Here is a 19,350-nt window from a genome sequence, read left to right on the forward strand (position 1 = left end):
GGAGCCGCGGTCGCCCGGGCCGAGATTGGGGGGGCAAGGCGGGCGACAGAAGGCCGATGCCTCCGTCGCCCGGCCCTCTACAGAATCCACCCCCCAAACCTCCAGGTATTTCCCTCCTTAGAGCTGGCAACCCTACATTCCCCTCAGTGCCTGTTGGTAGGCAACTAAGCTTGGTCCTGTCACCTACTTTGGCCTTTGGGAGAAAACACATTGGGGCCAATCCTGATAGGGTTGCCAACTCCAGATGGGAAATTCCTGGAGACTTGAGGGATGGAGCCTGAAGAGGGTGAGGTTTGAGGACGGGTGGGACCTCAGACAGGTACACTGCCATAGACTCCACCCTCCAAACCAGTCAGTCCCACATAGGGAACCATTGTTGCCAATCTCCAGGTGAGGGCTGGAGAGCACTCAGTATTACAACTGCTCTGCAGAAGGGAGGGCAGAAGTCAGCTGAAGTCAAAGGGGCAGATAATGGTAGGTTGATGGCTAGCTGGGAAGGAGATGGGGTTGCCAACTACATGCTGACAAATTCCTGGGGATTTGAGGGGTGGAGCCTGGAGAGGGTGGGATTTGCAGAGGGGTTGGACCTCAGACAGGTAGAATGCCATAGACTCCACCCTCCAAACCAGCCATTTCGTCCTGGGTAACAATTGTTGCAAATCTCCAGGTGAGGGCTACAGATTACTCACAATTACAACTGCTCTTCAGGTAGCAGAGATCAGTTCCTCTGGAGAAAACAGTGGACTCTGTCATTATACCCTGCTGAGGTCACCACAGCAAATTGACACTGTTTGCCCAAAGCCAGAGCACTGCCCCAGAGCCTCTTTCTAGATCCCGTTGTATTGCTTTCACAACGGGCTTTACTGCTAGTAAGTGAAATAAATAAAATAAAGTTGTGTTTCTTTAATTAGCTGATGATTTTAAATACACCCTGATTTCTTTGGTTAGCTCTCTGACCCTTCTCCTCATGGAGCAGCTACTTCCTCCCCTCCTGTGGATCATAAGCACGCAAAGGACTATTAAAGCCCAATCCCCCTCCTGTGAGGCTGAGCCCTCCACACACTGCTCCACCACTCCAAGGTCAGCCCCATTATGGCATCGACAGAGAGAGCCCTGGCCGAGATGTCCCACCCACTTCAAGGGCAGCACCCATTCCACATTAATCAAAGCACAGCAAAGCGAGTCCATTAACCATTTTTTAAAATATAGGTATCCAAAGGGCCAGATGACATAACCAAAGGGCTTCATGCAGTCACAGCTGAATTCTAAACAGCTGCAGTTCCCACACTGAAATTTTCCATGTGAAGACACAATTGGAATGCATCAGGCCCTTTGAAGCACGACCTAGCTAACTTTGTGAAACACGCCTGAACACTGACACCTTCCTGAAAGATTTCACTGTACTCCATTCCGTCATCCCTCTCATATATACAAGCACACATATGAAAGAGACTGGCCATATATGTGTTGGGTCACCCGTTGGCTTAGAAAAAGCTGCAGAAACCAGTGAGAGCACAGGGTAAGAATACTGAGGAAGGCCAGAGAAGGCCGCAGTCTACAGGAAAGGTACAGGTACCATTTGCAAAGGTCCCCCAAACTAGATCCATAGCGGAAGTGCTGTTCTCCGATGTGTATTGCACACTGCTACAGAAGCACTGCCAAAACAAAGCCAGTTTACATTTGGTCTCACAGTCCACTGTGGCTATGAGCTACCCAGGCACCAACATTGGAAATTTGTGAAAAGTCCGCCTTGACACAATAGGTCATGTAATTATCTAAAGATATTTCACAGTTCTAGACTTTGCCAGTCTGTAACTCCGTGTTCCATTAACAATAAGAGGTTAGTGAAGAATGGCTGGGGGAGAGGAGAAAAGGAAAGAAAGTAGCAAGCATAACAAGAATGCCCCAGATGGGAATTAGGACATGATTTTTGCTTGATGCTCTCTAACACGGAATTCCTGTTTATTTATTTTTTTAATCTGCAGGAAATCATCCCTTGGCACATGCAAGTTCTCTGGCACCCGCAGCATGGAGTGAAAGTAATACGGAATAGCCGCCAGCCAAAACGCGCAGCACAAGATTAGCAAAATGCCTTCAATACTACTATTAGAGGTGGTTAAAATAATCATCTGCATACAGCTAGAATAAGGGCTAGGCCACAAGCTCTCTTAGGCTCAGAAAACCCTCCATTCCATCTATACGGTTTGGACCAAAGGCAACATCCCCGGCCCTCCCTCACTGTAGTGGATACTTACGGTACCGGTGCCACAATGCTCTCTCTAAAGGCTACTTTGGGCTTTCCTATAACAACAGGACAGGCATATTCTCTTTCCATTCTCTAGATGAAGAAAGGGGAACACACAAAAATGTACGGTGATTAGAATGGGCTGCTAAGGGGACAAAATCTGGTAGAAGAACCCAAATTTGTCTTGAATATTATTTACAATCATAGGGAAAATGGCCAGCCAGCGTGAAGTCTGACTGTTCAGGTGAAGTTATCTTGTAAAAAATATCTTCTTACACCAGCTGTAAAGCCCTCCCCCATATCCCACCTTTGTAAACAGATACATTTTTATAGTCATATACGATATGGTTCACACCCTGTAATTGTGAATAAATTCTCCTCTATCTCTACAAATGGGATGTGAAGAAACTGTAAGCACAAATCCAGCTGTGGGTTTGGGGCCTGTATTGTATAGCTACCATCATCCATAGCAGCTACAGAAGCAGTTTTCAGTTAGCGTAGGACGATGTTTAAATGCCAAGTTAAGAAGAATGCTCCACTAGGGAGACCCAAAATCATGTTTCTCCAATGTAGCCTTTAGCAATCAATCACCTGAGCATAGATTTCCAGATGTAGTTCTCCCATTCCTGAAACAATGGTCTCTTTGTTCTCGTTGTCAAAATGAACTCTGAAAGTAGGATCTTCTCTGGTGAACCGGTTAATGCCTTTTGAAAATTTATCCAGGTCATTCTAACAAGCAGGGGGGGGAAATCCACAGTATTATCCACAATATCAGTTAATATGATTCAGTCCGAAGAGAATCTATTTTTGGGCATGAACGCACAGGAACGGAGTTCTGGCTGGCTCCTGAGTTGGCCACGCCCAGCAGGAACTCATTGGCATAACAGGCCACACCCAACAGCAGAAACTCATTAGGATTGGCTACATTAGGGGTGTGTGGCCTAACATGCAAAGGAATTCCTGCTACAAAAAAAGCCCTGGTTTTTGACAACAAACAAGGTAAACAGAATAAGAAGCAAAAGGTGGGTGTGGCTGGATGAGCACACTTCTGGTAACACAGGGGTGTGGCCTCATATGCTAATGACCTGTGCTGTCAGGGGTGTGGCCTAATATGCTAATGAGTTTCTGCTGTTGTGTGTGGCCAATTATGCTAATGCTACAAAAAAAGCCCTGGTCTAAAGGATTTTGTTTCTAGCAAAAACCTATCGATGTGCAACTGGGCAGTTTCCATAAGCCATTTGTATGCATGAAACACACTGGCTTCAGAATATTATGAACTCTTTAGATACCACATTTTTATCCCATTCTTCCTCCACGGAGCTCAAGATACGTGATTCTCCCTTCCTACATTTCATCTTCACAGTGACCTCATGAGGTAGATGAGGCTGAGAGCAGTGTTCCCTCTAAGCTGAGTTAGTGTGAGCCAACTCACAGTTTTTTAGCCTCCGGCTCACACATTTTTGTCTTAGCACAGGAAGGAGGGCCCCAGAGCAGACTAATCTAAGCAGTAGCCAAATAGCTCGCTCACAACTTTAATGCCAGTAGCTCACAAAGTAGAATTTTTGCTCACAAGACTGTGCAGCTTAGAGGGAACATTGGCTGAGAGCATGTGAATGGCAAAAGGGCACCACGTGAGCTTTGTGGCTGAGCAAGGACTTGAACCTGGACCTCTCTAGTCACAGCCCAACAGTTCAACACTACACCACAGTGGCTCAGCTGGGAACCTCTCACATGCGGCCACAACATTATCCCTTGGCTGAGGCACAGAGTCCATCGCCAGAAGGGGAGCCCTCACAATGGCAAATGTGACCCATTTCCCAGAAGAAAAGGTAGTCAGTGTGGTATAGGGGTTACTTTCAGAATAACAAGAGAGAGAGAGATCTGGTTCAAATCCCCAGTCTGCTATGAACTTTGCTAAGTGCTTTTAGGCCAGTCACACACAAATAGCCTAATCTGCCTCTCAGGAATCTTGTGAGAATAAAAGGGTGGGTGGGGAAGAAACATGTATGCCACTCCCTGCTCCTCAAAGGAAGGGCGTGACAAAAACCTAAAAATCACAACATACTCGTACACTTCAATAGATGCAAATACATCATTCTGTTTTTCTTTCTAAGACCACAACATTCCATCCCAAACTGAGAAAATAATTTACTAATGGCCATTTTTCAGAGTCATACCTTGTTGGATGGCTTCATTGCTACAGAAATGACAGGATCAGGGACATGAATAGATTCCTACAAAAGGGAGAAAAATACCACTTTTCAGTATAAAAACAATCTTTACAGAAATCTTTACTGTGCGTGTTCAGTGTGTTTATAATACTGGCTACTATTCAAGGTATACATTCAATGAAAGGCATGTGAAACTTGTCACTGTGAAGCACCAAAAGAGGTGTTCTAACAGTCAAAGGTTTTCCCTCTTAGTTGACATTTTGGGCTTTGTGCCCATTTGCTAGACTCTTGCAAAGGTTCCACTTGTTTCAGAGGGCCTTGGCTCAAGTGACATTTCAGGCAAATTCTCTTCACAGCTACCCTTTCTGTGTACTTACTTAACTTCCTTGCAAAATGACTCTACAGAGAAAGGCACAGTGGTGCTTGTGCATTCCCAAATGCAGGGCAGCGATGCCCAGTAGACAGTGTCTCAACCACTGTGTGTGCAGAAGGTATAGTTTGCCCATGTTCCTCTGCATCGATGCAGGGTCTTTCTGACCCCTGGAAACATCAGTCACAGGGAACGCACAGAGGAACAGGTGCACAAGTGGAGGGGAGGCCTGGAACGAGGTAGGACCAGAAACTGAAACTGTTCCTCCTCCCTCTTCCGGAAATGCAGCTTGGCTGACCGGAAGGAGCAATTTTACCATCCTATCCTTCCTCCAGCCTGCTGACCCTGATGGCTGTTCCTCTGCACAGATCTTAGGGTCCCAGGACTGATCTTTCCAGGGGATGGGAAGAACTGCGGCAATTGCAAAGGACCATGGGAACACTCCATATCCAGATAGGAGGACACTATTGAGTTTTTTGTTGTAAATGTAAACAGTAGTCCGGTAGCAGCTTAAACACTACCCAGCGTTATTCCAGCAATAAGGTTTCATAAGCTTTCATGAGTCAAAGCTCACTTTACCAGAAGCACATGGTGTCTAATAAATATTGGTAGTCTTTAAGGTGCTACCGGAGTCCTGTTTCATTTTTTACTACCCCACACGATCACAGCTACTGCTCTGGAATTACGTTTTGAAGAGGCATGCCAGAAAGTGCAAAAGAGTGAACACAGCAATCTTGTTTATAATGCCGGTCAATCGGGGAGCTGGGATTGGTGGCAGTGCCCTTATGAGTGCACATCACTCGGAAAAGCTGGCTTGTCGCCTGCGAAATGACTCACGTGCACTCCATTCCCCACTTACCAGCAAACTGCAACAAAATATTCTCAAGCCTGGGGCCTGTTTCCGTTCTCTCCCTTCTGGAAGCATCCAGGAGGCTAAGTTACCTCCCAAGACTGGGCAGATCCTTCTGGAGAGGCTCAGAATTTTGAGCACAGTTTCACATTTAACAGAACCTATTTGTAACTATATTTTAAATACAGTGTATCTATCGCATTGTACACTGGAGACCCTGCCCTTTAACCCTGGCAGTTTTTGGAACTATTGTCAGTATGAACCTATATACCCTTTAGGGGTTTTGTAATAGCTGTAACAGCATTCTGAAAATAAAAAATAAACTTCTTTTTTAAAGGACTTCTTTTTCACATGTAAAGGCATTGTTTATGAATGAAATCCAAAGAAAGCTGTAGTCATTTAACCGGGAAAGAACTTACCATGGAAAGGTCAGTGCTGGATTTATCAGAGAACGTATCCCCACTAGCACAGTCGACGCCAAACAATGCACAGATATCTCCTGCGTACACTTCATCCACATCCTAGCAAAAAAACAAAAACAAACCCCAAACCAACAGCATTTTACTCACTTTTCATATTAGCCGGGAACAGGTATAATGTTACAAGAAAAGGCAAGATAGTTCTCATATTTGCAGCTTGCAAGGCAGCTGTCTCTGAAATTGTATTTGTAGTTTTATTTATTCCATGGTGTAACCCACTCTGAGGCCCATGGCAGTGAGGGAGAGTGGGATGCAAACCCAAGAAATAAATATGTAATAAATTAAAAGCAGGCTTAGTGCGGACACATAATTGTAGCCATCTGAGAGCAGAGAAGGCACATAGTTTATATAAATAGATTTTTTTTCTAGACAAAAGGGTTCATCTTAGTAAGCATAAAATGTACAGAGGTTAGTTTTACATCACGTGCCATAAAACCAACAAATGCAAACTGTATCATAGTGTTTCTAGAGCGGTTACATTAACAGGAAATCCATCCACAATTTCTCAAATAAAAGCCACTGACAGAACTGTGTGGCATTGCAAGAGCTTCTGATAACAGCCCTCCCAAAATCAAATTGCAAAAATCCACTTCCACATTGCAATGTTTCAATACAGTTATGGGTTTACCGGGGTCTTTTGTGTTGGGTTTAGAGACAGACCTCCATAATCCTAAAGTGAGAACCTGCAATCTGGTCAATTTTTATTTTGAGCATCCTATTACATATGAAGCTGACAGAACACTGGTCTGTCAAGGTCAGAACTGTCAACACTGTTAGGGTCTGAGGTCAAAATCTTTCACATCACCTGCTACCTGATGCAAATACTGGGGATTGACCCTGGGGTCTCAGGTTAAGCTGAGTCATGCCCCCTTCCCTTGAGAGCCAGTTTGGTGTAGTGGTTAAGAGTGCAGACGCTAATCTGGGAGAACCGGGTTTGATTCCCCACTCCTCCACATGCAGCTGGTATGACCTTGGGTCAATCCAAGTTCTCTCAGAGCTGTTCTTGAAAAAGAGCAGTTTCTGTCAGAGCTCTCTCAGCTCCACCTACCTCACAGGGTGTCTGTTATGGGGAGGGGAAGGGAAAGGAGATTGTAAGCCACTCTGAGACTCCTTCGAGTAGTAAAGAGCGGGGTATAAATCCAATCTCCTCTTCTTCCCCTCTTTCTGCTATGCAAATCATAACTCTTTAAGCCACTCCTCTATGGTAACAGAGGAGCATGCAGTTCATGAGGAATGAATCATTTAAAGCAGGAAAGGTTAATTAGTATAAAGGAGATTCAAACTTGTTAACCTTGGCTGTTTCTGAGTTGCTCGCATTTTCCTGCCAAAATCAGCCTCCACACGCAGGGCTGAACTGTTAGCAGCAGCCAGGCTGATGAACCAACGGGGGAGCCATGCGGGAATTTGACAAAAAGTGTGAGTGGTGCCCAAGTGGAAAGGGCAGCTCACTAAAGGGATGAGGACACACTTCAGTTTGGGGGAAAGAACTTTTTACAGTTCACAGTCCTTAAGAAGATGCAGACTCTCGAACCACCAGGATACAATCCTACCCTCAACAAATCAAGCTGAAGAATAATTGGTTTTGTTTTTTAAATCAAGATTTTGTTGATATCCATTTTCCCATCACGCTGTGGTCTCAAAAAGGTAACCACGTAGAAGGAAATGGACTTCATTTCCCGCAGTTAGGGATGACTAGCATTTTGAGAGAATCTTTCAAGTTATGTATATATCTATTTCCCAAAGAAGATAAGGAGGTGTGGACTGAGGCGGGGTGGGTGGGGGAGGAGACAGGTAAAGGACTTCCTCCAGAGAAGAACGTCTGTAAATAAGGGGCAGGGCAGGATAAACTAAGGAGCAACATTAACACATTGTGATGCACCCTGAGCCTCCCACTCCTTGTCCCCGTCAGTTCTCTAGCGGGACAACATTTTGAACTGAGTTAGGGCTGAAGTAACCCTGGCCTCTCCGATCATCAGGTAAACCCTGAATACCCTCCTTCCTGGTGCCAAGAGTTTGGCAGTGTTCTTCTGCCTTATTTTGGGTTTTGGTCACCCACTTCAAGACACAGAACAAGGACTCCTAACTCCATGCCCTGGGTGAAGCGTTAAAGAGTTTTTCCCTTATACGTGTTCTGAATCCTGTTTACCTTCACGAATGAAACAGTGAAAGAGCCTCTGCTGCCAGGGTTAAAGAGTCTTGACTCACATAGGAGAAAGATAGGAGAAAAAGGCTAAGGGGAGGTATCCTTGGGATCAGGAACTAAATTGAAGGAGAGGAAAATCAGATGAAAACCTCTCCAGTGGCTGGATTGGGCACCAGTGATCTGTGGGCATAGGATACAAGGGCTTGGATCCAGCGATATGCAAATGGAAGCATAAATGGACTTAGCGCAATTCTGCTTGCACTAGTTTTTGTGCAACACCTAACACGTCCCTTATAGTGCCCTGAAAGTGGTTGCACAAGATCTTGCACAAGTGGAAACACAATGGGGACACAAGATCTTGCACAAGTGGAAACACAAGTCAAACTTAGAAAGCACAAGCAGCTACCACAGTGTTTTTCTTGCATTTCTGATTGCACAAGTGCTAGAAGAAGCAGAAGCTTTGCACCAGATCCAAATCCAGATCTTTCCCTTAGAATCATGGAGTTGGAAGGGACCTCCAGGGTCATCTAGTCCAACCCCCTGCACAATGCAGGAAATTCACAAATACCTTCCTCCCCCCACCCCCAGTGACAGCTGTTCCATGCTCAGAAGATGGCAAAAACCCTCCAGGATCTCCTATCAAACTGGCCTGGAGAAAAATTGCTTCCTGACCCCAAAGTGGTAATCAGCATTTCCCTCGGCGTGTAAGAGACGGCCACTTGTCCCCCTCCTCCCCTTCAATCCTTGGATTGAAAAAGACTTCTAGGAGAAAGGGAAGGTCCGTCTCCTTCAGCACCTTTGGGTGACAGATCATGGGATGCAACTGTCTGATCACTGGTCTATAGGCCGAGGCAGGGTATAAACAAATAAAAACAAAATATAATAGGGTAAATTAGAAGATGAAACTTTGTTCATAGTATTATGTGGAAAAGAAATTCCATGGTGCATAGAAGGAGCTCGATAAAATTCATACCATCTTGTTGAACTAAGGCAGCCTCCTCTTTGCTAGTTTTGGCTCCTCCAACTAAAAGGGGCTTCACTGAGTAAAACATTTTCACAGACAGGATCCTGAGCGCTCCCCAAGCTGTGACGCCACACTCACCTGCATCATGTCCGCGTGCATGCGGACGAGTCTCTGCACTCGCAATTTTTTCCCCGTCCGGGTGTTGTAAATGTAATCGCTTTTCTTTAACAACCCCTGGTACACACGAATGTATGTGAGCTGTCCAAACCGTCCCGCCTGCAGTAGCAGAAAAGGCAGTCATATCAAAGGAGACCAAAAGCTAGATATTCTCGAGAAGAGAGAAGGTAGATTGGAGGCAGCACCTCAGCAAAGAAGAAGAAGAAATAAAACAACCTACCTCAAGTTTAAATGCCAAGCCCACAAAAGGCAGAGAGTCGTCTCTGGCAGAACCCAGCAAGAGCCTTGATTTTTCCTGGGAATCCCTTGAACCAGAGACAAATCCAAAGGAGCAGTTTAAATCACAACGTTTTAACAATGTTTTATCAATGAGCTCTTGTTGCGAAGCTCTGTTCCGTAGCCTGCTAATGAGCATCCTCAGCAGTCACAACTTCCCTCAAGCCCTACGCATCTCATGGAGAGAATAAGCTATTTTTTAAGAGAGCCAAAAGCAGTGCGCAGTATAGGCTCATTTTTAGCCCTGCTATCACCTCAGGCCAAACAAGGTTTGTATGTTAAGGCACTATAAAACCCTCCAAATCCTGTTCAGTAGAGATGACAAGGGATGAACATGCCCACCACAATCACCAATGCCTCTACTATATGCCTGCCAACTTTTCCAGAAGCCCATTCTCTGTCTCCAGCCATTCTTCTGGGGTAGCCTCTGAAGAATTACACTCGAAACAGAATATGATTTCCCTCATCAGCCCAGTAAATGCTGGGAGAGAGAGTGAGATTAAGTAATGGCTGTAACCAATTCGCTATAACAAGCAGATCAAAATTCGCCACTTTGTTAATCAGCGGGGATAACAGCAACCCAAACAAAAGAGTTCTGCACAGGTCTGCCACCTACAGGCCATAGTGAGGCATCTAACCAGCATCTGAGTGTTATCTGCCGTCAAGTCGCTTCTGACTTATGGCCACCCTATGAATTAACGGGCTCCAACCCGCACAGGAGACCACTTTAAGCATCTCACAGAAGCTCAGGGTGTAATACATATGTTAGGCGCTGAAGGAATTTTAGTGGCTTTTGTGCCAACAGGCCAATGCTACCACTACAAAGTTGTCACTAATTCACCAAACATGTTCCGCTTGCAACATTTGATGCCAAAGTGGTTTCCTTTTCCAGTTTGTAGCCACAATGAGTATTTGAGGCAGTTGACAGCATTTTGCCTTTTTAAGGGAAATTGTACTACAGCTTCCCTTGTTATGACAACTTACTGCAGACAACTAAAGCTGACAGCACTCTTCTTGAATCAAGGTCAGAAGCACTTCTTCCATCTAGGTCTCTCTCATTTCATTTTTTACACCTTTTTTCTCTAGCACGTTATCGCAACACGGAATGTTTCGCACTCCCAAAGTTCTTGAATAAAGACAACTGACCATCTTTGTTTATGAAATTATAAATTACCTTGCTTACGTGCTATGATTCATTTTGTTCAACTTTCTACTTTTGCTTAGTAGATTTATTTACAGTATGATCATATGAATGGCACAGTAAACAAAAGTTCAAAATATGAAAAACCAAGCTTTCAGAGGAAAGAAACAGCAGTAAGGAATACCAAGAGGTCAGGTTTTTCCCCATTTAGGAAAAAAAGCCTGGACAAACTACTGAAATAGCTGTGTACCAGTCTTTCGATCAACACTGATGAGTTCCAATAATAATACGATACAATCAATAACTGCTGTGAGAACAGTCTAACACACCAACAGAATGCATTTTAAAAAGTAGTATAAAAACTGAATTGAGAATCAGTTGTAAAATCACTGGGGAAAAACAATGAGGTTACAACAGCTGTGCAAAGCTGATCTAAAACCTACTTTAAAAACCAGCAGCAACTCATCAAAATAGCAGTAAGAAAAGATCAGCAGCATAAAGAGGGAGGAAGAAGAAAAGAAAATCAAATATCTGAAAAAGACTTGGAAAACAAGAATCTCAACGGTGCCAGAAAGGTATTGCTCAGCATCTGGGAAGGGCATTCTGTAAATGAGGCACCGCAACAAAGAAGGCCCTGCAGTTAGCAAGCACCCCACCGCTCATCCGGAGGCACGTGTATCAGAGTCTCTGACAAAGGTGTTAACTGCCTAAATATTCTAAACAAAGCTAACAGAGTCGTTCTAGGAAGAGTTACACACTTCTCAGCCCATCAACTCCAGTGCTTTTAGAAGGCTGCAACTCTACTTAGGACAGTACTATAAATGTCCTCACCCTCACCCCATGAGTACTCACTCTTGGTTGAGAACAGCATAGTTTTGGACTTCTGATGGGTTTGGAAGGTACTCCAGAACAGCATCCAGTAGAGGCTGCACCCCCTTGTTCTTGAGGGCACTTCCTACCAGCACAGGAGTGAACGTTTTACTCAGCGTTGCTCTTCTGATAGCAAGCTGGGGAGAAAGAGAACAAACATTTACGTTTTAAAGCTCTGTATCGTAAAAGTACTTTATATACAAAACTGCACAGTGCCACATTTGTTTATCTGGCCATGTCCTATAAGAAAATAACGCCCCTCACTACCCTGCACACAGATGGAGTCTTGTATAGAAAAAGGCTTTTCTAAAATCCTCCCTGCCTGGGCCAGATGGCCCTAGCTGGTAACACTACCGCATGATTCCTGTCACCTGTGCAAATGGCCTGCCAGATGGCCAGGCCGCATCTCCATATACAAGACACTTTCACACCTCTGCCAGGAGAGAGCGACTTGCCGGCGCCTTCCCAAGCATGGGACGAGCTATGCCCAGTACATTAGCACATCAAAGGCATTCCCTGACATGACACATGGTCAATGGAAGAGGCTGGAGTGGGATGCCCAACTCCGAGTCAATCAAAACATACCTTGCCTGACAATGCATGGTAACCAGAGATTGGAACGCCTTCCCACTCTCTCACTATTGGGTAAATGGCCATACCTGGTGGTGACGGAGGAGGAGGTATAAGAGCAATGATCCATATGGGAAACAGGAAGTTAGAGGAGAGTTAAAGGAATTCCTCTCTGGTGTTAACATGGAGTGAGACTTTGAGGCAGCCAAGCTGGACTAGCTGCCCACAAAACCATGGGGTTTCTCGTCAAGATTCCCTGGTGAGACCTTGGACTATTTGCACACCAGCCTGGTAACTATGACCTACCTTTATTGTATAGTTAGAGCTGAACAAGCTATAGATATCTTTTGTTTCTTATCTTTTGCTAGTCTCATGTTATATGCATGCTTGTGCACTGAATAAAGATAATATATAATCAATATTATCTGGACTTGCTTTCTCTGTTGCAACCTGATTTCTAAGACTGAATCTTGTGCCTAAAGCCGTTCGCCTAAGGAGGCTACCACTGTGGTACTTAATTGTTTGCAGCCCTGGTGCAGAGCTCGTAAAGTGGGTGAGTCCTATAAAGCAAGAAGGAGTTTGGGATCTCTGCTCCTGAGCTTTGGGGGGCTGTTTAAAGAAGAGAGATCCTGGTGGCAGACTACTGGTAAAGCCTGGAGAGTGTACAGACATTCTCCTGGCGTTTGTTTAATTGTTCCTGAACGCTTGGTTTCTCTCCCCATCCCTGGACTGGGATGAGAGAGAGAAACCTTGACAGTCGTTGCTTCTTTTCTCACTGAGGAAAAAAAATATACCTTTCAAAGACGGTGGAAACAGGTTTGAAAGTAAACCACAACCACCAAATATATATATATAGCCTGCTTGAGAAGTTCTTTAAATATCTCAAGAAATGGCTACAATCCACTGAGGACAGAACACTCTACTATGGTCTTTTCATCCACTGACTGAAAACGCATGTGTGGATAAGAGAGAGACTTTCTCAGAAATGTACCCTGCCTGAAGCACAAGCACTGAAACAGCAGTCACACTGCAGAGGAATACACAGTTGATGAAAGGCTGAAAAAGCCCAGGTAAGGCCACAGCCACAGTTGCAATATGGTGGGTCTAGCTGGAGCCCCACCAAAGAACCATCTCACACAGCCTTGGTAGAACTTGCTTCTGACAGTGGGCATAGGGGGACACTGGCAGGCATAGCCCAACTCACTTTTAAGAAGTCCTCCTTCCAAAACTGCGCAGCAACACTGTGTTATGACTCTATGGCCATCCTGCACCAGGGCTAAGAGAGCCATATGGGGGTCTGAGACCTGAGGGTGAGTTCCCAGCTCAGAGCTACTGTGGCTTAAGCTGGAAGAGGAGCCCAGAGGGCAGTCAGCTGGCCAAAGTCTCCTTTGCTAACCAGTCTCCTATTTATACCAGTCCCGGCCAATCCAAATGCTGCATGCTATCTGCTAATCACAGGGGTCAACATTGTGCATTTCTATCCCTTCTTGGTGAAGACGGTAGTATTATGCAAAACTATCTGTGTCCACCATTGCGCAGCAGAACAAGGCCCGGCCTTGGGACCTGGTTTTCAGAGCTCCCCCTCCAGGCTCCGTTCTTCCTTCTCCTCCAGCATGTGGCATGGCACGGGTAGCAGGGAAGCAAGATTGGCAAGGATTGCAATAAAGGCCAACTCTGCATTTAACAAGGAGAACTATCTTGTCCCCCCCTTATTAGAACAAAACAAAACACATCCCACTGACAACTTGCATTTCCTGCCTCATCCAGCTGTGGCACAGCAGCCAGGCTCTCATCACACCAATAACGTTTTGGTATCAGCAAACCCAGCATTTGTTTAAGTGGTCAACACTTGATGAGCACCGGTCGCGAATACCATGACCTTTCCACAAAGAATTATTTTAAACCTATACTTGGCCGCCTGCCACAACATAGGAATCCACCACTGGGGACAAATTAGCACAAACCTATGCGCCTCAGCCTTGCCACGGCTATTTAAGAACTTGTCAACAGTTAGTTTTGAGGGGAGGCTAGGGAAAGGGAGTACAGCCACTCTGAACCTGGGAGGGGGAAAATGCTTTCACAATCAACTGTTTAAATTTTGGAGGTCTTGGATTACAAATGTGTTACATTTCAGCATTTGTGTATTGTGAACATACCTGCATTACTTTGATGCCTGCAAAATGAGAGAGGCCCAAATGTACCGTTAACATTTGGGACCCAAAAGTATCTTTACGTTTGGGTCTCATTAGGGATGCAAAGTGGCTTACAAAAATCGTTCTCCTCTCCTCTGTTTTATCCTCACAACAACCCTGTGAGACCGCTTAAACTGAGTGTGTGACTGGCCCAAGGTAACCCAGCAACCTTCCCTGGCAAAGTGAGGATTCAAGACTAAATCGCTGACATTCTAACCGCGTACATGCATCTGTCAAAGCATCAAAAAGCCAATCCGGTGTGGTGGTCTTACTGTAAGACTAGGACCTGGGAGAACCGAGTTCAAATTCTCCACTCGTGAAAGCTCATGGAGTGATTTTGGGCCAGTTACTTTCTCTCAGGTTGGGGTGGGACCAAAACGGGAGATGAGAGAAATATGTACGTAATTTTGAAACTTCCCTGGAAGAGCAAATGCAATAGACAGTTGATTTCAAGATGAATTTTCTATCCCAGAACAGAGAATCATAAGTATGGCTGAACTATGGCCAATATGCTTTTCTCCAAGACTTGGACACATCTCCACCGGGTTCATATGCTTGTATAGATGTAAGAGTATAAAAAGAACCTTGGTGGACTCTAAGGCTCCTTGAAGCCCACCATCGTTGCCTTTGGGAAATTTATAAATAGATAAAATGAAGCAGCTAGACCCTGAGAACCTTTCTCAAAAAAACTCAACTGTTAAAGAGAGTTCTTCGCTCAGCAGCTGCACAACTCCTTGAGTGGGAATGCCTATCTGCAACTCACCCACTGGCACCCAAGGCTGGGGTTGATCTCCACTTTAGGCATTTGATGAGTGTCAAAGGACTGAGTAATGTTCCTACAACCTGACCTGGATAGGCTAGGTTAGCCTGATCTTGTTAGATCTCCAATGCTAAGCTGGGTCGGACCTGGTTGGTACTCAGATGGGAGACCACCAGGAAGTCCAGGGTTGTTACACAGAGGCAGGCAATGGCAAACCACCTCCAAATATCTCTTGTCTTGAAAGCCCTAAGTACATTCCTACTGGTGACGTACATTCCTACTGGTGACTGAATCTTTTTTTAAAATTTTATTTATAAGTTTATAAGTTGTATACAAGAAAATAAACATATACAAAAATAAATATACATTAGAGTCTGTTATTTCGTTCTTTCTCAAGCCATTCATACAGTCCCAACCACCTTTTCTCAAAAACCGTTTCATCTTTCCCCTGTAATAATACATTCAGCTTATCAATTTCTGCTACACTCATTCATTTGTGAATTAGTTCTTCTCTTTGAGGGATTTTATCTGCTTTCCAATATTTAGCCCACAATATTCTCGCTGCCGTCAAAATGTAAACTGTCACATATAGTTTGTTACTTTCGTAATCCTTTGGAAACATATTTAACAAATAAATTTCGGGTTTAAGTGGCAAATCTATTTTTACTACTTCTCTTACTATTTTCTGAATTTCCCCCCAGTAACTTTGCACTTTAATACATCGCCACCACATATGAAAAAATGAGCCTACGTTGGTTTTACACTTCCAACAATTCCTTGAGCAGTTTGGGAAGCATTGTGCAATCTTTTCCGGAGACCAATACCACCTATGAATTATTTTAAACACATTTTCTCTATATGAGGTAGCTCTCATACTTTTAGTAGTTTTCCAAATTTTAAACCAATCGTGGTGACTGAATCTTAACTGCTAGTTTCCTTTCTTTTGTTTCTGTCTATTTTATTCTGAAATACTACAAGGCGTTCGTAGTTCTTTTCAACATAACTGTGTGGCTTTTCTTAAAGCAAGCTCTGTATCAGCTGCAGGTCAGTCCAGACAAGATTTGCGAAAGGCACATAACGAAAGTGTCACTTATTTTCTTCAGACTCAAAGCTGGGCAACATCAAGGGTCTTGGTGATTTTGCTCTTCACGAATATTTAGGAAGAGAACATAAATGACTTATTTTTCTATTAGTTTTGCTTTCAGTGTACTTCAAAAGATTTGACATTTGAGTAAAGTGGAGGGATGCAACACTTCTGAAGGAGGAGTAAAAGGATTAAGGCTGCAATCTTGTGAATACTTGCGCCTGCTGACCTCAGTGGCATTGGTTTGGACCAAGCGATAAATCTCTCTGCTGGATTTTCAAGCAGGTATGCAGGTCCCCACTTCATCTAAATTACGTGGCTGGCTCTTGAACTGTTTGGCAAAGGGATAACATAAAAAGCTAGCAGCCAGGGTAGAACTTTCCACATGCTGTTCCAACAGAATCCCCAGTGCCTATGGAACATATGAGAGCAACAGATCACTCAGTAAGCATCTAAAATGTGCTTCTGCCTCTTAAATGCTGTGCTAGAGGTGGAATACAGTGGAAAAATATTACATAACGGCAGCCACACAGCAGTTCTCCAGACTGCGAAGTCATCAAAGGCTAACAGGAGTAACAGAAGGTTTGTTTCCAGTTTTAAAGCTGTATTTTCCGTGCTCGTCAAGTTCCCGTGCCAAACTCAGCCCTTGCCCAAGTGAGTTCAGCTACGGTGAAGCAGTGTCTGCTTACACCAACCACACCTGAATTTAGACAGAAGAGGGCCAGAAATACCACCAAAGAAGCCACTTGCAAGTAAAACTCCCTATCAAGTTGACAAGGCTACCAGTTCTACCACGTCATGCAATGTGATGCATCCTGCAATGGAAACCAGCAGCACCAAATATTGCATTTACATTTAGAAGCAAAAGCAAGTTTAGCAGATTTTGCAGATGACCTCTAGGACCTGTCACAACTTTGTCTATCGCACTTAACAGCTGATTTCCACCAGCTGCCCATCAACCCAGTCATCGGCAGCTATTAATGCCGGGTGCAGAAAGCCTGCCGCTTCCCTGGATAGCAGCAAAGAGTCATGACAAAGATATTGCAGACCTAGACAGTCTGGTTCATGCTGCAAACAGCTTCTAAAGGCAATGGAATGTGAGGCCCCAAACACACAACGCTATCCATGAATGAAACGCGGATATATGAATCATATTTGCATTTTTTAAGAAGTCCAATATGACTGTAACAGTTTTGCTAAAACTTTCCTGCCCGATCCTCCTTATTCATTTATAAATCGATTTCAATTGCTTTGGCTGGAAGGCGGGTTAAAAAAAGAACCAGGCAACAGTCTCCATCCCCAGGGCACAAGCCTACTGCAGGGCTCTATTACAGCTGAAGGAGCTGGCAATGGCTTGTTCAGTCCAAGCTAGTCACCCTTCATTCATGCAGAGACTCGGGTGCAGATGTTTCTGATTCAAGACCAAGGCTCTGCCTATCAGTTCCAACTAGAATAGGGACCAGCAGCTGAAGAACCCAGCTGCCAACTAAGCAGCACACAAAAACATAAGAGAACAAGCTATGACAACTGGAGAGGGGGAGAAATGTCCTGCCACTTTAACAGAGGCTTAATGGGATGTTATTTATCAGCTGATGTTCTTTACCCTCCATGCCATGAAAACTCCACCTGCCCATCTGCCCACATTAAGCCTCTATTAGAGAGGCGGAACGTTTCCTCTCCAGGTTGTTGGCAGACCTAGATGTGACCAACTCCATGCCATCTCAGGGTATTTTTGGCCAGTCACTGACATTAGTGTGCTGGGGTGCAGCAATTATCAGACAGCGAGATGTCTGAATGGGATTGCAGCCAACAGATACTCCAGCAAGAGCTCACTTGGCAAGCTGGATTCTGCAACGGCATTAGCTCCAGGCAACGGTGCAGCAGAACATCTTTTCAAGGACTGAGTGTTATGGAAGAACTGTGATGCTGACAACATCTGGAACTTTGGTGGACGATTACAATTTTTAAAAATTGAATAAAGGTAAAGGTAAAGGTTCCCTTGCTCGAAAGCCAGTCGAATCCGACTCTAGGGTTGCGGTGCTCATCTCCGTTTCAAAGCCGAAGAGCCAGCGCTGTCCGAAGACGTTTCCGTGGTCATGTGGCCGGCATGACTAAACGCCAAGGCGCACGGACCGCTGTTACCTTCCCACCGAAGTGGTCCCTATTTATCTACTTGCAATTTCTTGCTTTCGAACTCCAGACTCAAATATTGACTCGTGAAAATGTTACAGGTTTAGGACCTCTTTAACACCACTCAACGATGCTTCAGTCTACCACAGAAAGGTTCAGATCCTGTGCACATGAACATATGAAGTCATCTTTGACCGCTGGCCCAGCATGGCCTACTCTGATTGGCTCCAAGGTCTAGACATGTTCTTTAAGTTGCGATGTCAGAAACTGAACCCATCATTTGGTCTTTTGAATATCTGTGCTTTGACCCTGGACTTCACTTATTGCCTTTCACTCCAGGTACCTACCTGAACCCGGGGCAGGGGGAGAGAAAGAGAGAGAAAGCAGGTTCACTGAGGAACACCCATAAGACAAGTTGTTCTCAGATGTTTAAGATGGGTTGTTTGCTACAAGACAAGCCCAAAGAAAATGACAACAGAACACCGCTGGTGGCTACCTACAACTTACAACTCAAGCCAGTTTAGCGCATTATTAATGACCTACAATGCAGGATAGTAACACTTCCCTCACACAGGCACTGGGAGGGGGGGGCAACCTTTTCTTGCTTACAGACAGCCTGCTAACCTAAAAAAAGTTCTCACCAGCAATGATAAACTACTTAATAGTAATGGTCTCTGGAACCAAGGCCTGCAACAAACCAAGATGCCAACTTTGCTCTCATACAGATCCTAGCAGCACCATCACTGGAGCCAGCAACATCAGCCATACCATTTTAGGTTCATAATCCTGCTCATCCTCTAAGGTGATTTATGCCATCACATGTCAGCAATGCCCCTCCACCCTCTACATTGGACAAACAGGCCAGTGCCTCTAACAAAGAATTAACGGACATAAGTCTGACATCAGAAACCACAACATTCAAAAAACA

The 19,350-nt window shown here is 44.7% G+C and overlaps 2 protein-coding genes across 3 annotated transcripts in view; one reads left to right on the forward strand and one right to left on the reverse strand.

Moving 5' to 3' along the window:
* The window catches only part of LXN (latexin), a 12,874-nt gene extending 10,628 nt beyond the window's left edge, over positions 1 to 2,246 (forward strand). For both annotated transcript variants that reach the window (XM_015419477.1, XM_015419478.1), the window contains exon 6: positions 1,986 to 2,246. In XM_015419477.1, coding sequence (XP_015274963.1) covers positions 1,986 to 2,084 — 99 coding nt within the window. In that variant the 3' untranslated portion in view covers positions 2,085 to 2,246. The remainder of the gene's footprint in view (positions 1 to 1,985) is intronic.
* The window catches only part of GFM1 (G elongation factor, mitochondrial 1), a 62,691-nt gene that overhangs the window by 27,373 nt on the left and 15,968 nt on the right, over positions 1 to 19,350 (reverse strand). The window contains exons 7-13 of the mRNA XM_015419476.1: positions 11,669 to 11,823; positions 9,620 to 9,704; positions 9,361 to 9,498; positions 6,056 to 6,157; positions 4,423 to 4,479; positions 2,837 to 2,974; positions 2,256 to 2,338 (exon numbers count right to left, since the gene is read on the reverse strand). Of these exons, the coding sequence (XP_015274962.1) occupies positions 2,256 to 2,338; positions 2,837 to 2,974; positions 4,423 to 4,479; positions 6,056 to 6,157; positions 9,361 to 9,498; positions 9,620 to 9,704; positions 11,669 to 11,823 (758 nt within the window). The remainder of the gene's footprint in view (positions 1 to 2,255; positions 2,339 to 2,836; positions 2,975 to 4,422; positions 4,480 to 6,055; positions 6,158 to 9,360; positions 9,499 to 9,619; positions 9,705 to 11,668; positions 11,824 to 19,350) is intronic.

This window comes from Gekko japonicus, unplaced genomic scaffold (assembly GCF_001447785.1).
Source record: "Gekko japonicus isolate JY-2015 unplaced genomic scaffold, Gekko_japonicus_V1.1 scaffold636, whole genome shotgun sequence".
Taxonomy (NCBI): domain Eukaryota; kingdom Metazoa; phylum Chordata; class Lepidosauria; order Squamata; family Gekkonidae; genus Gekko; species Gekko japonicus.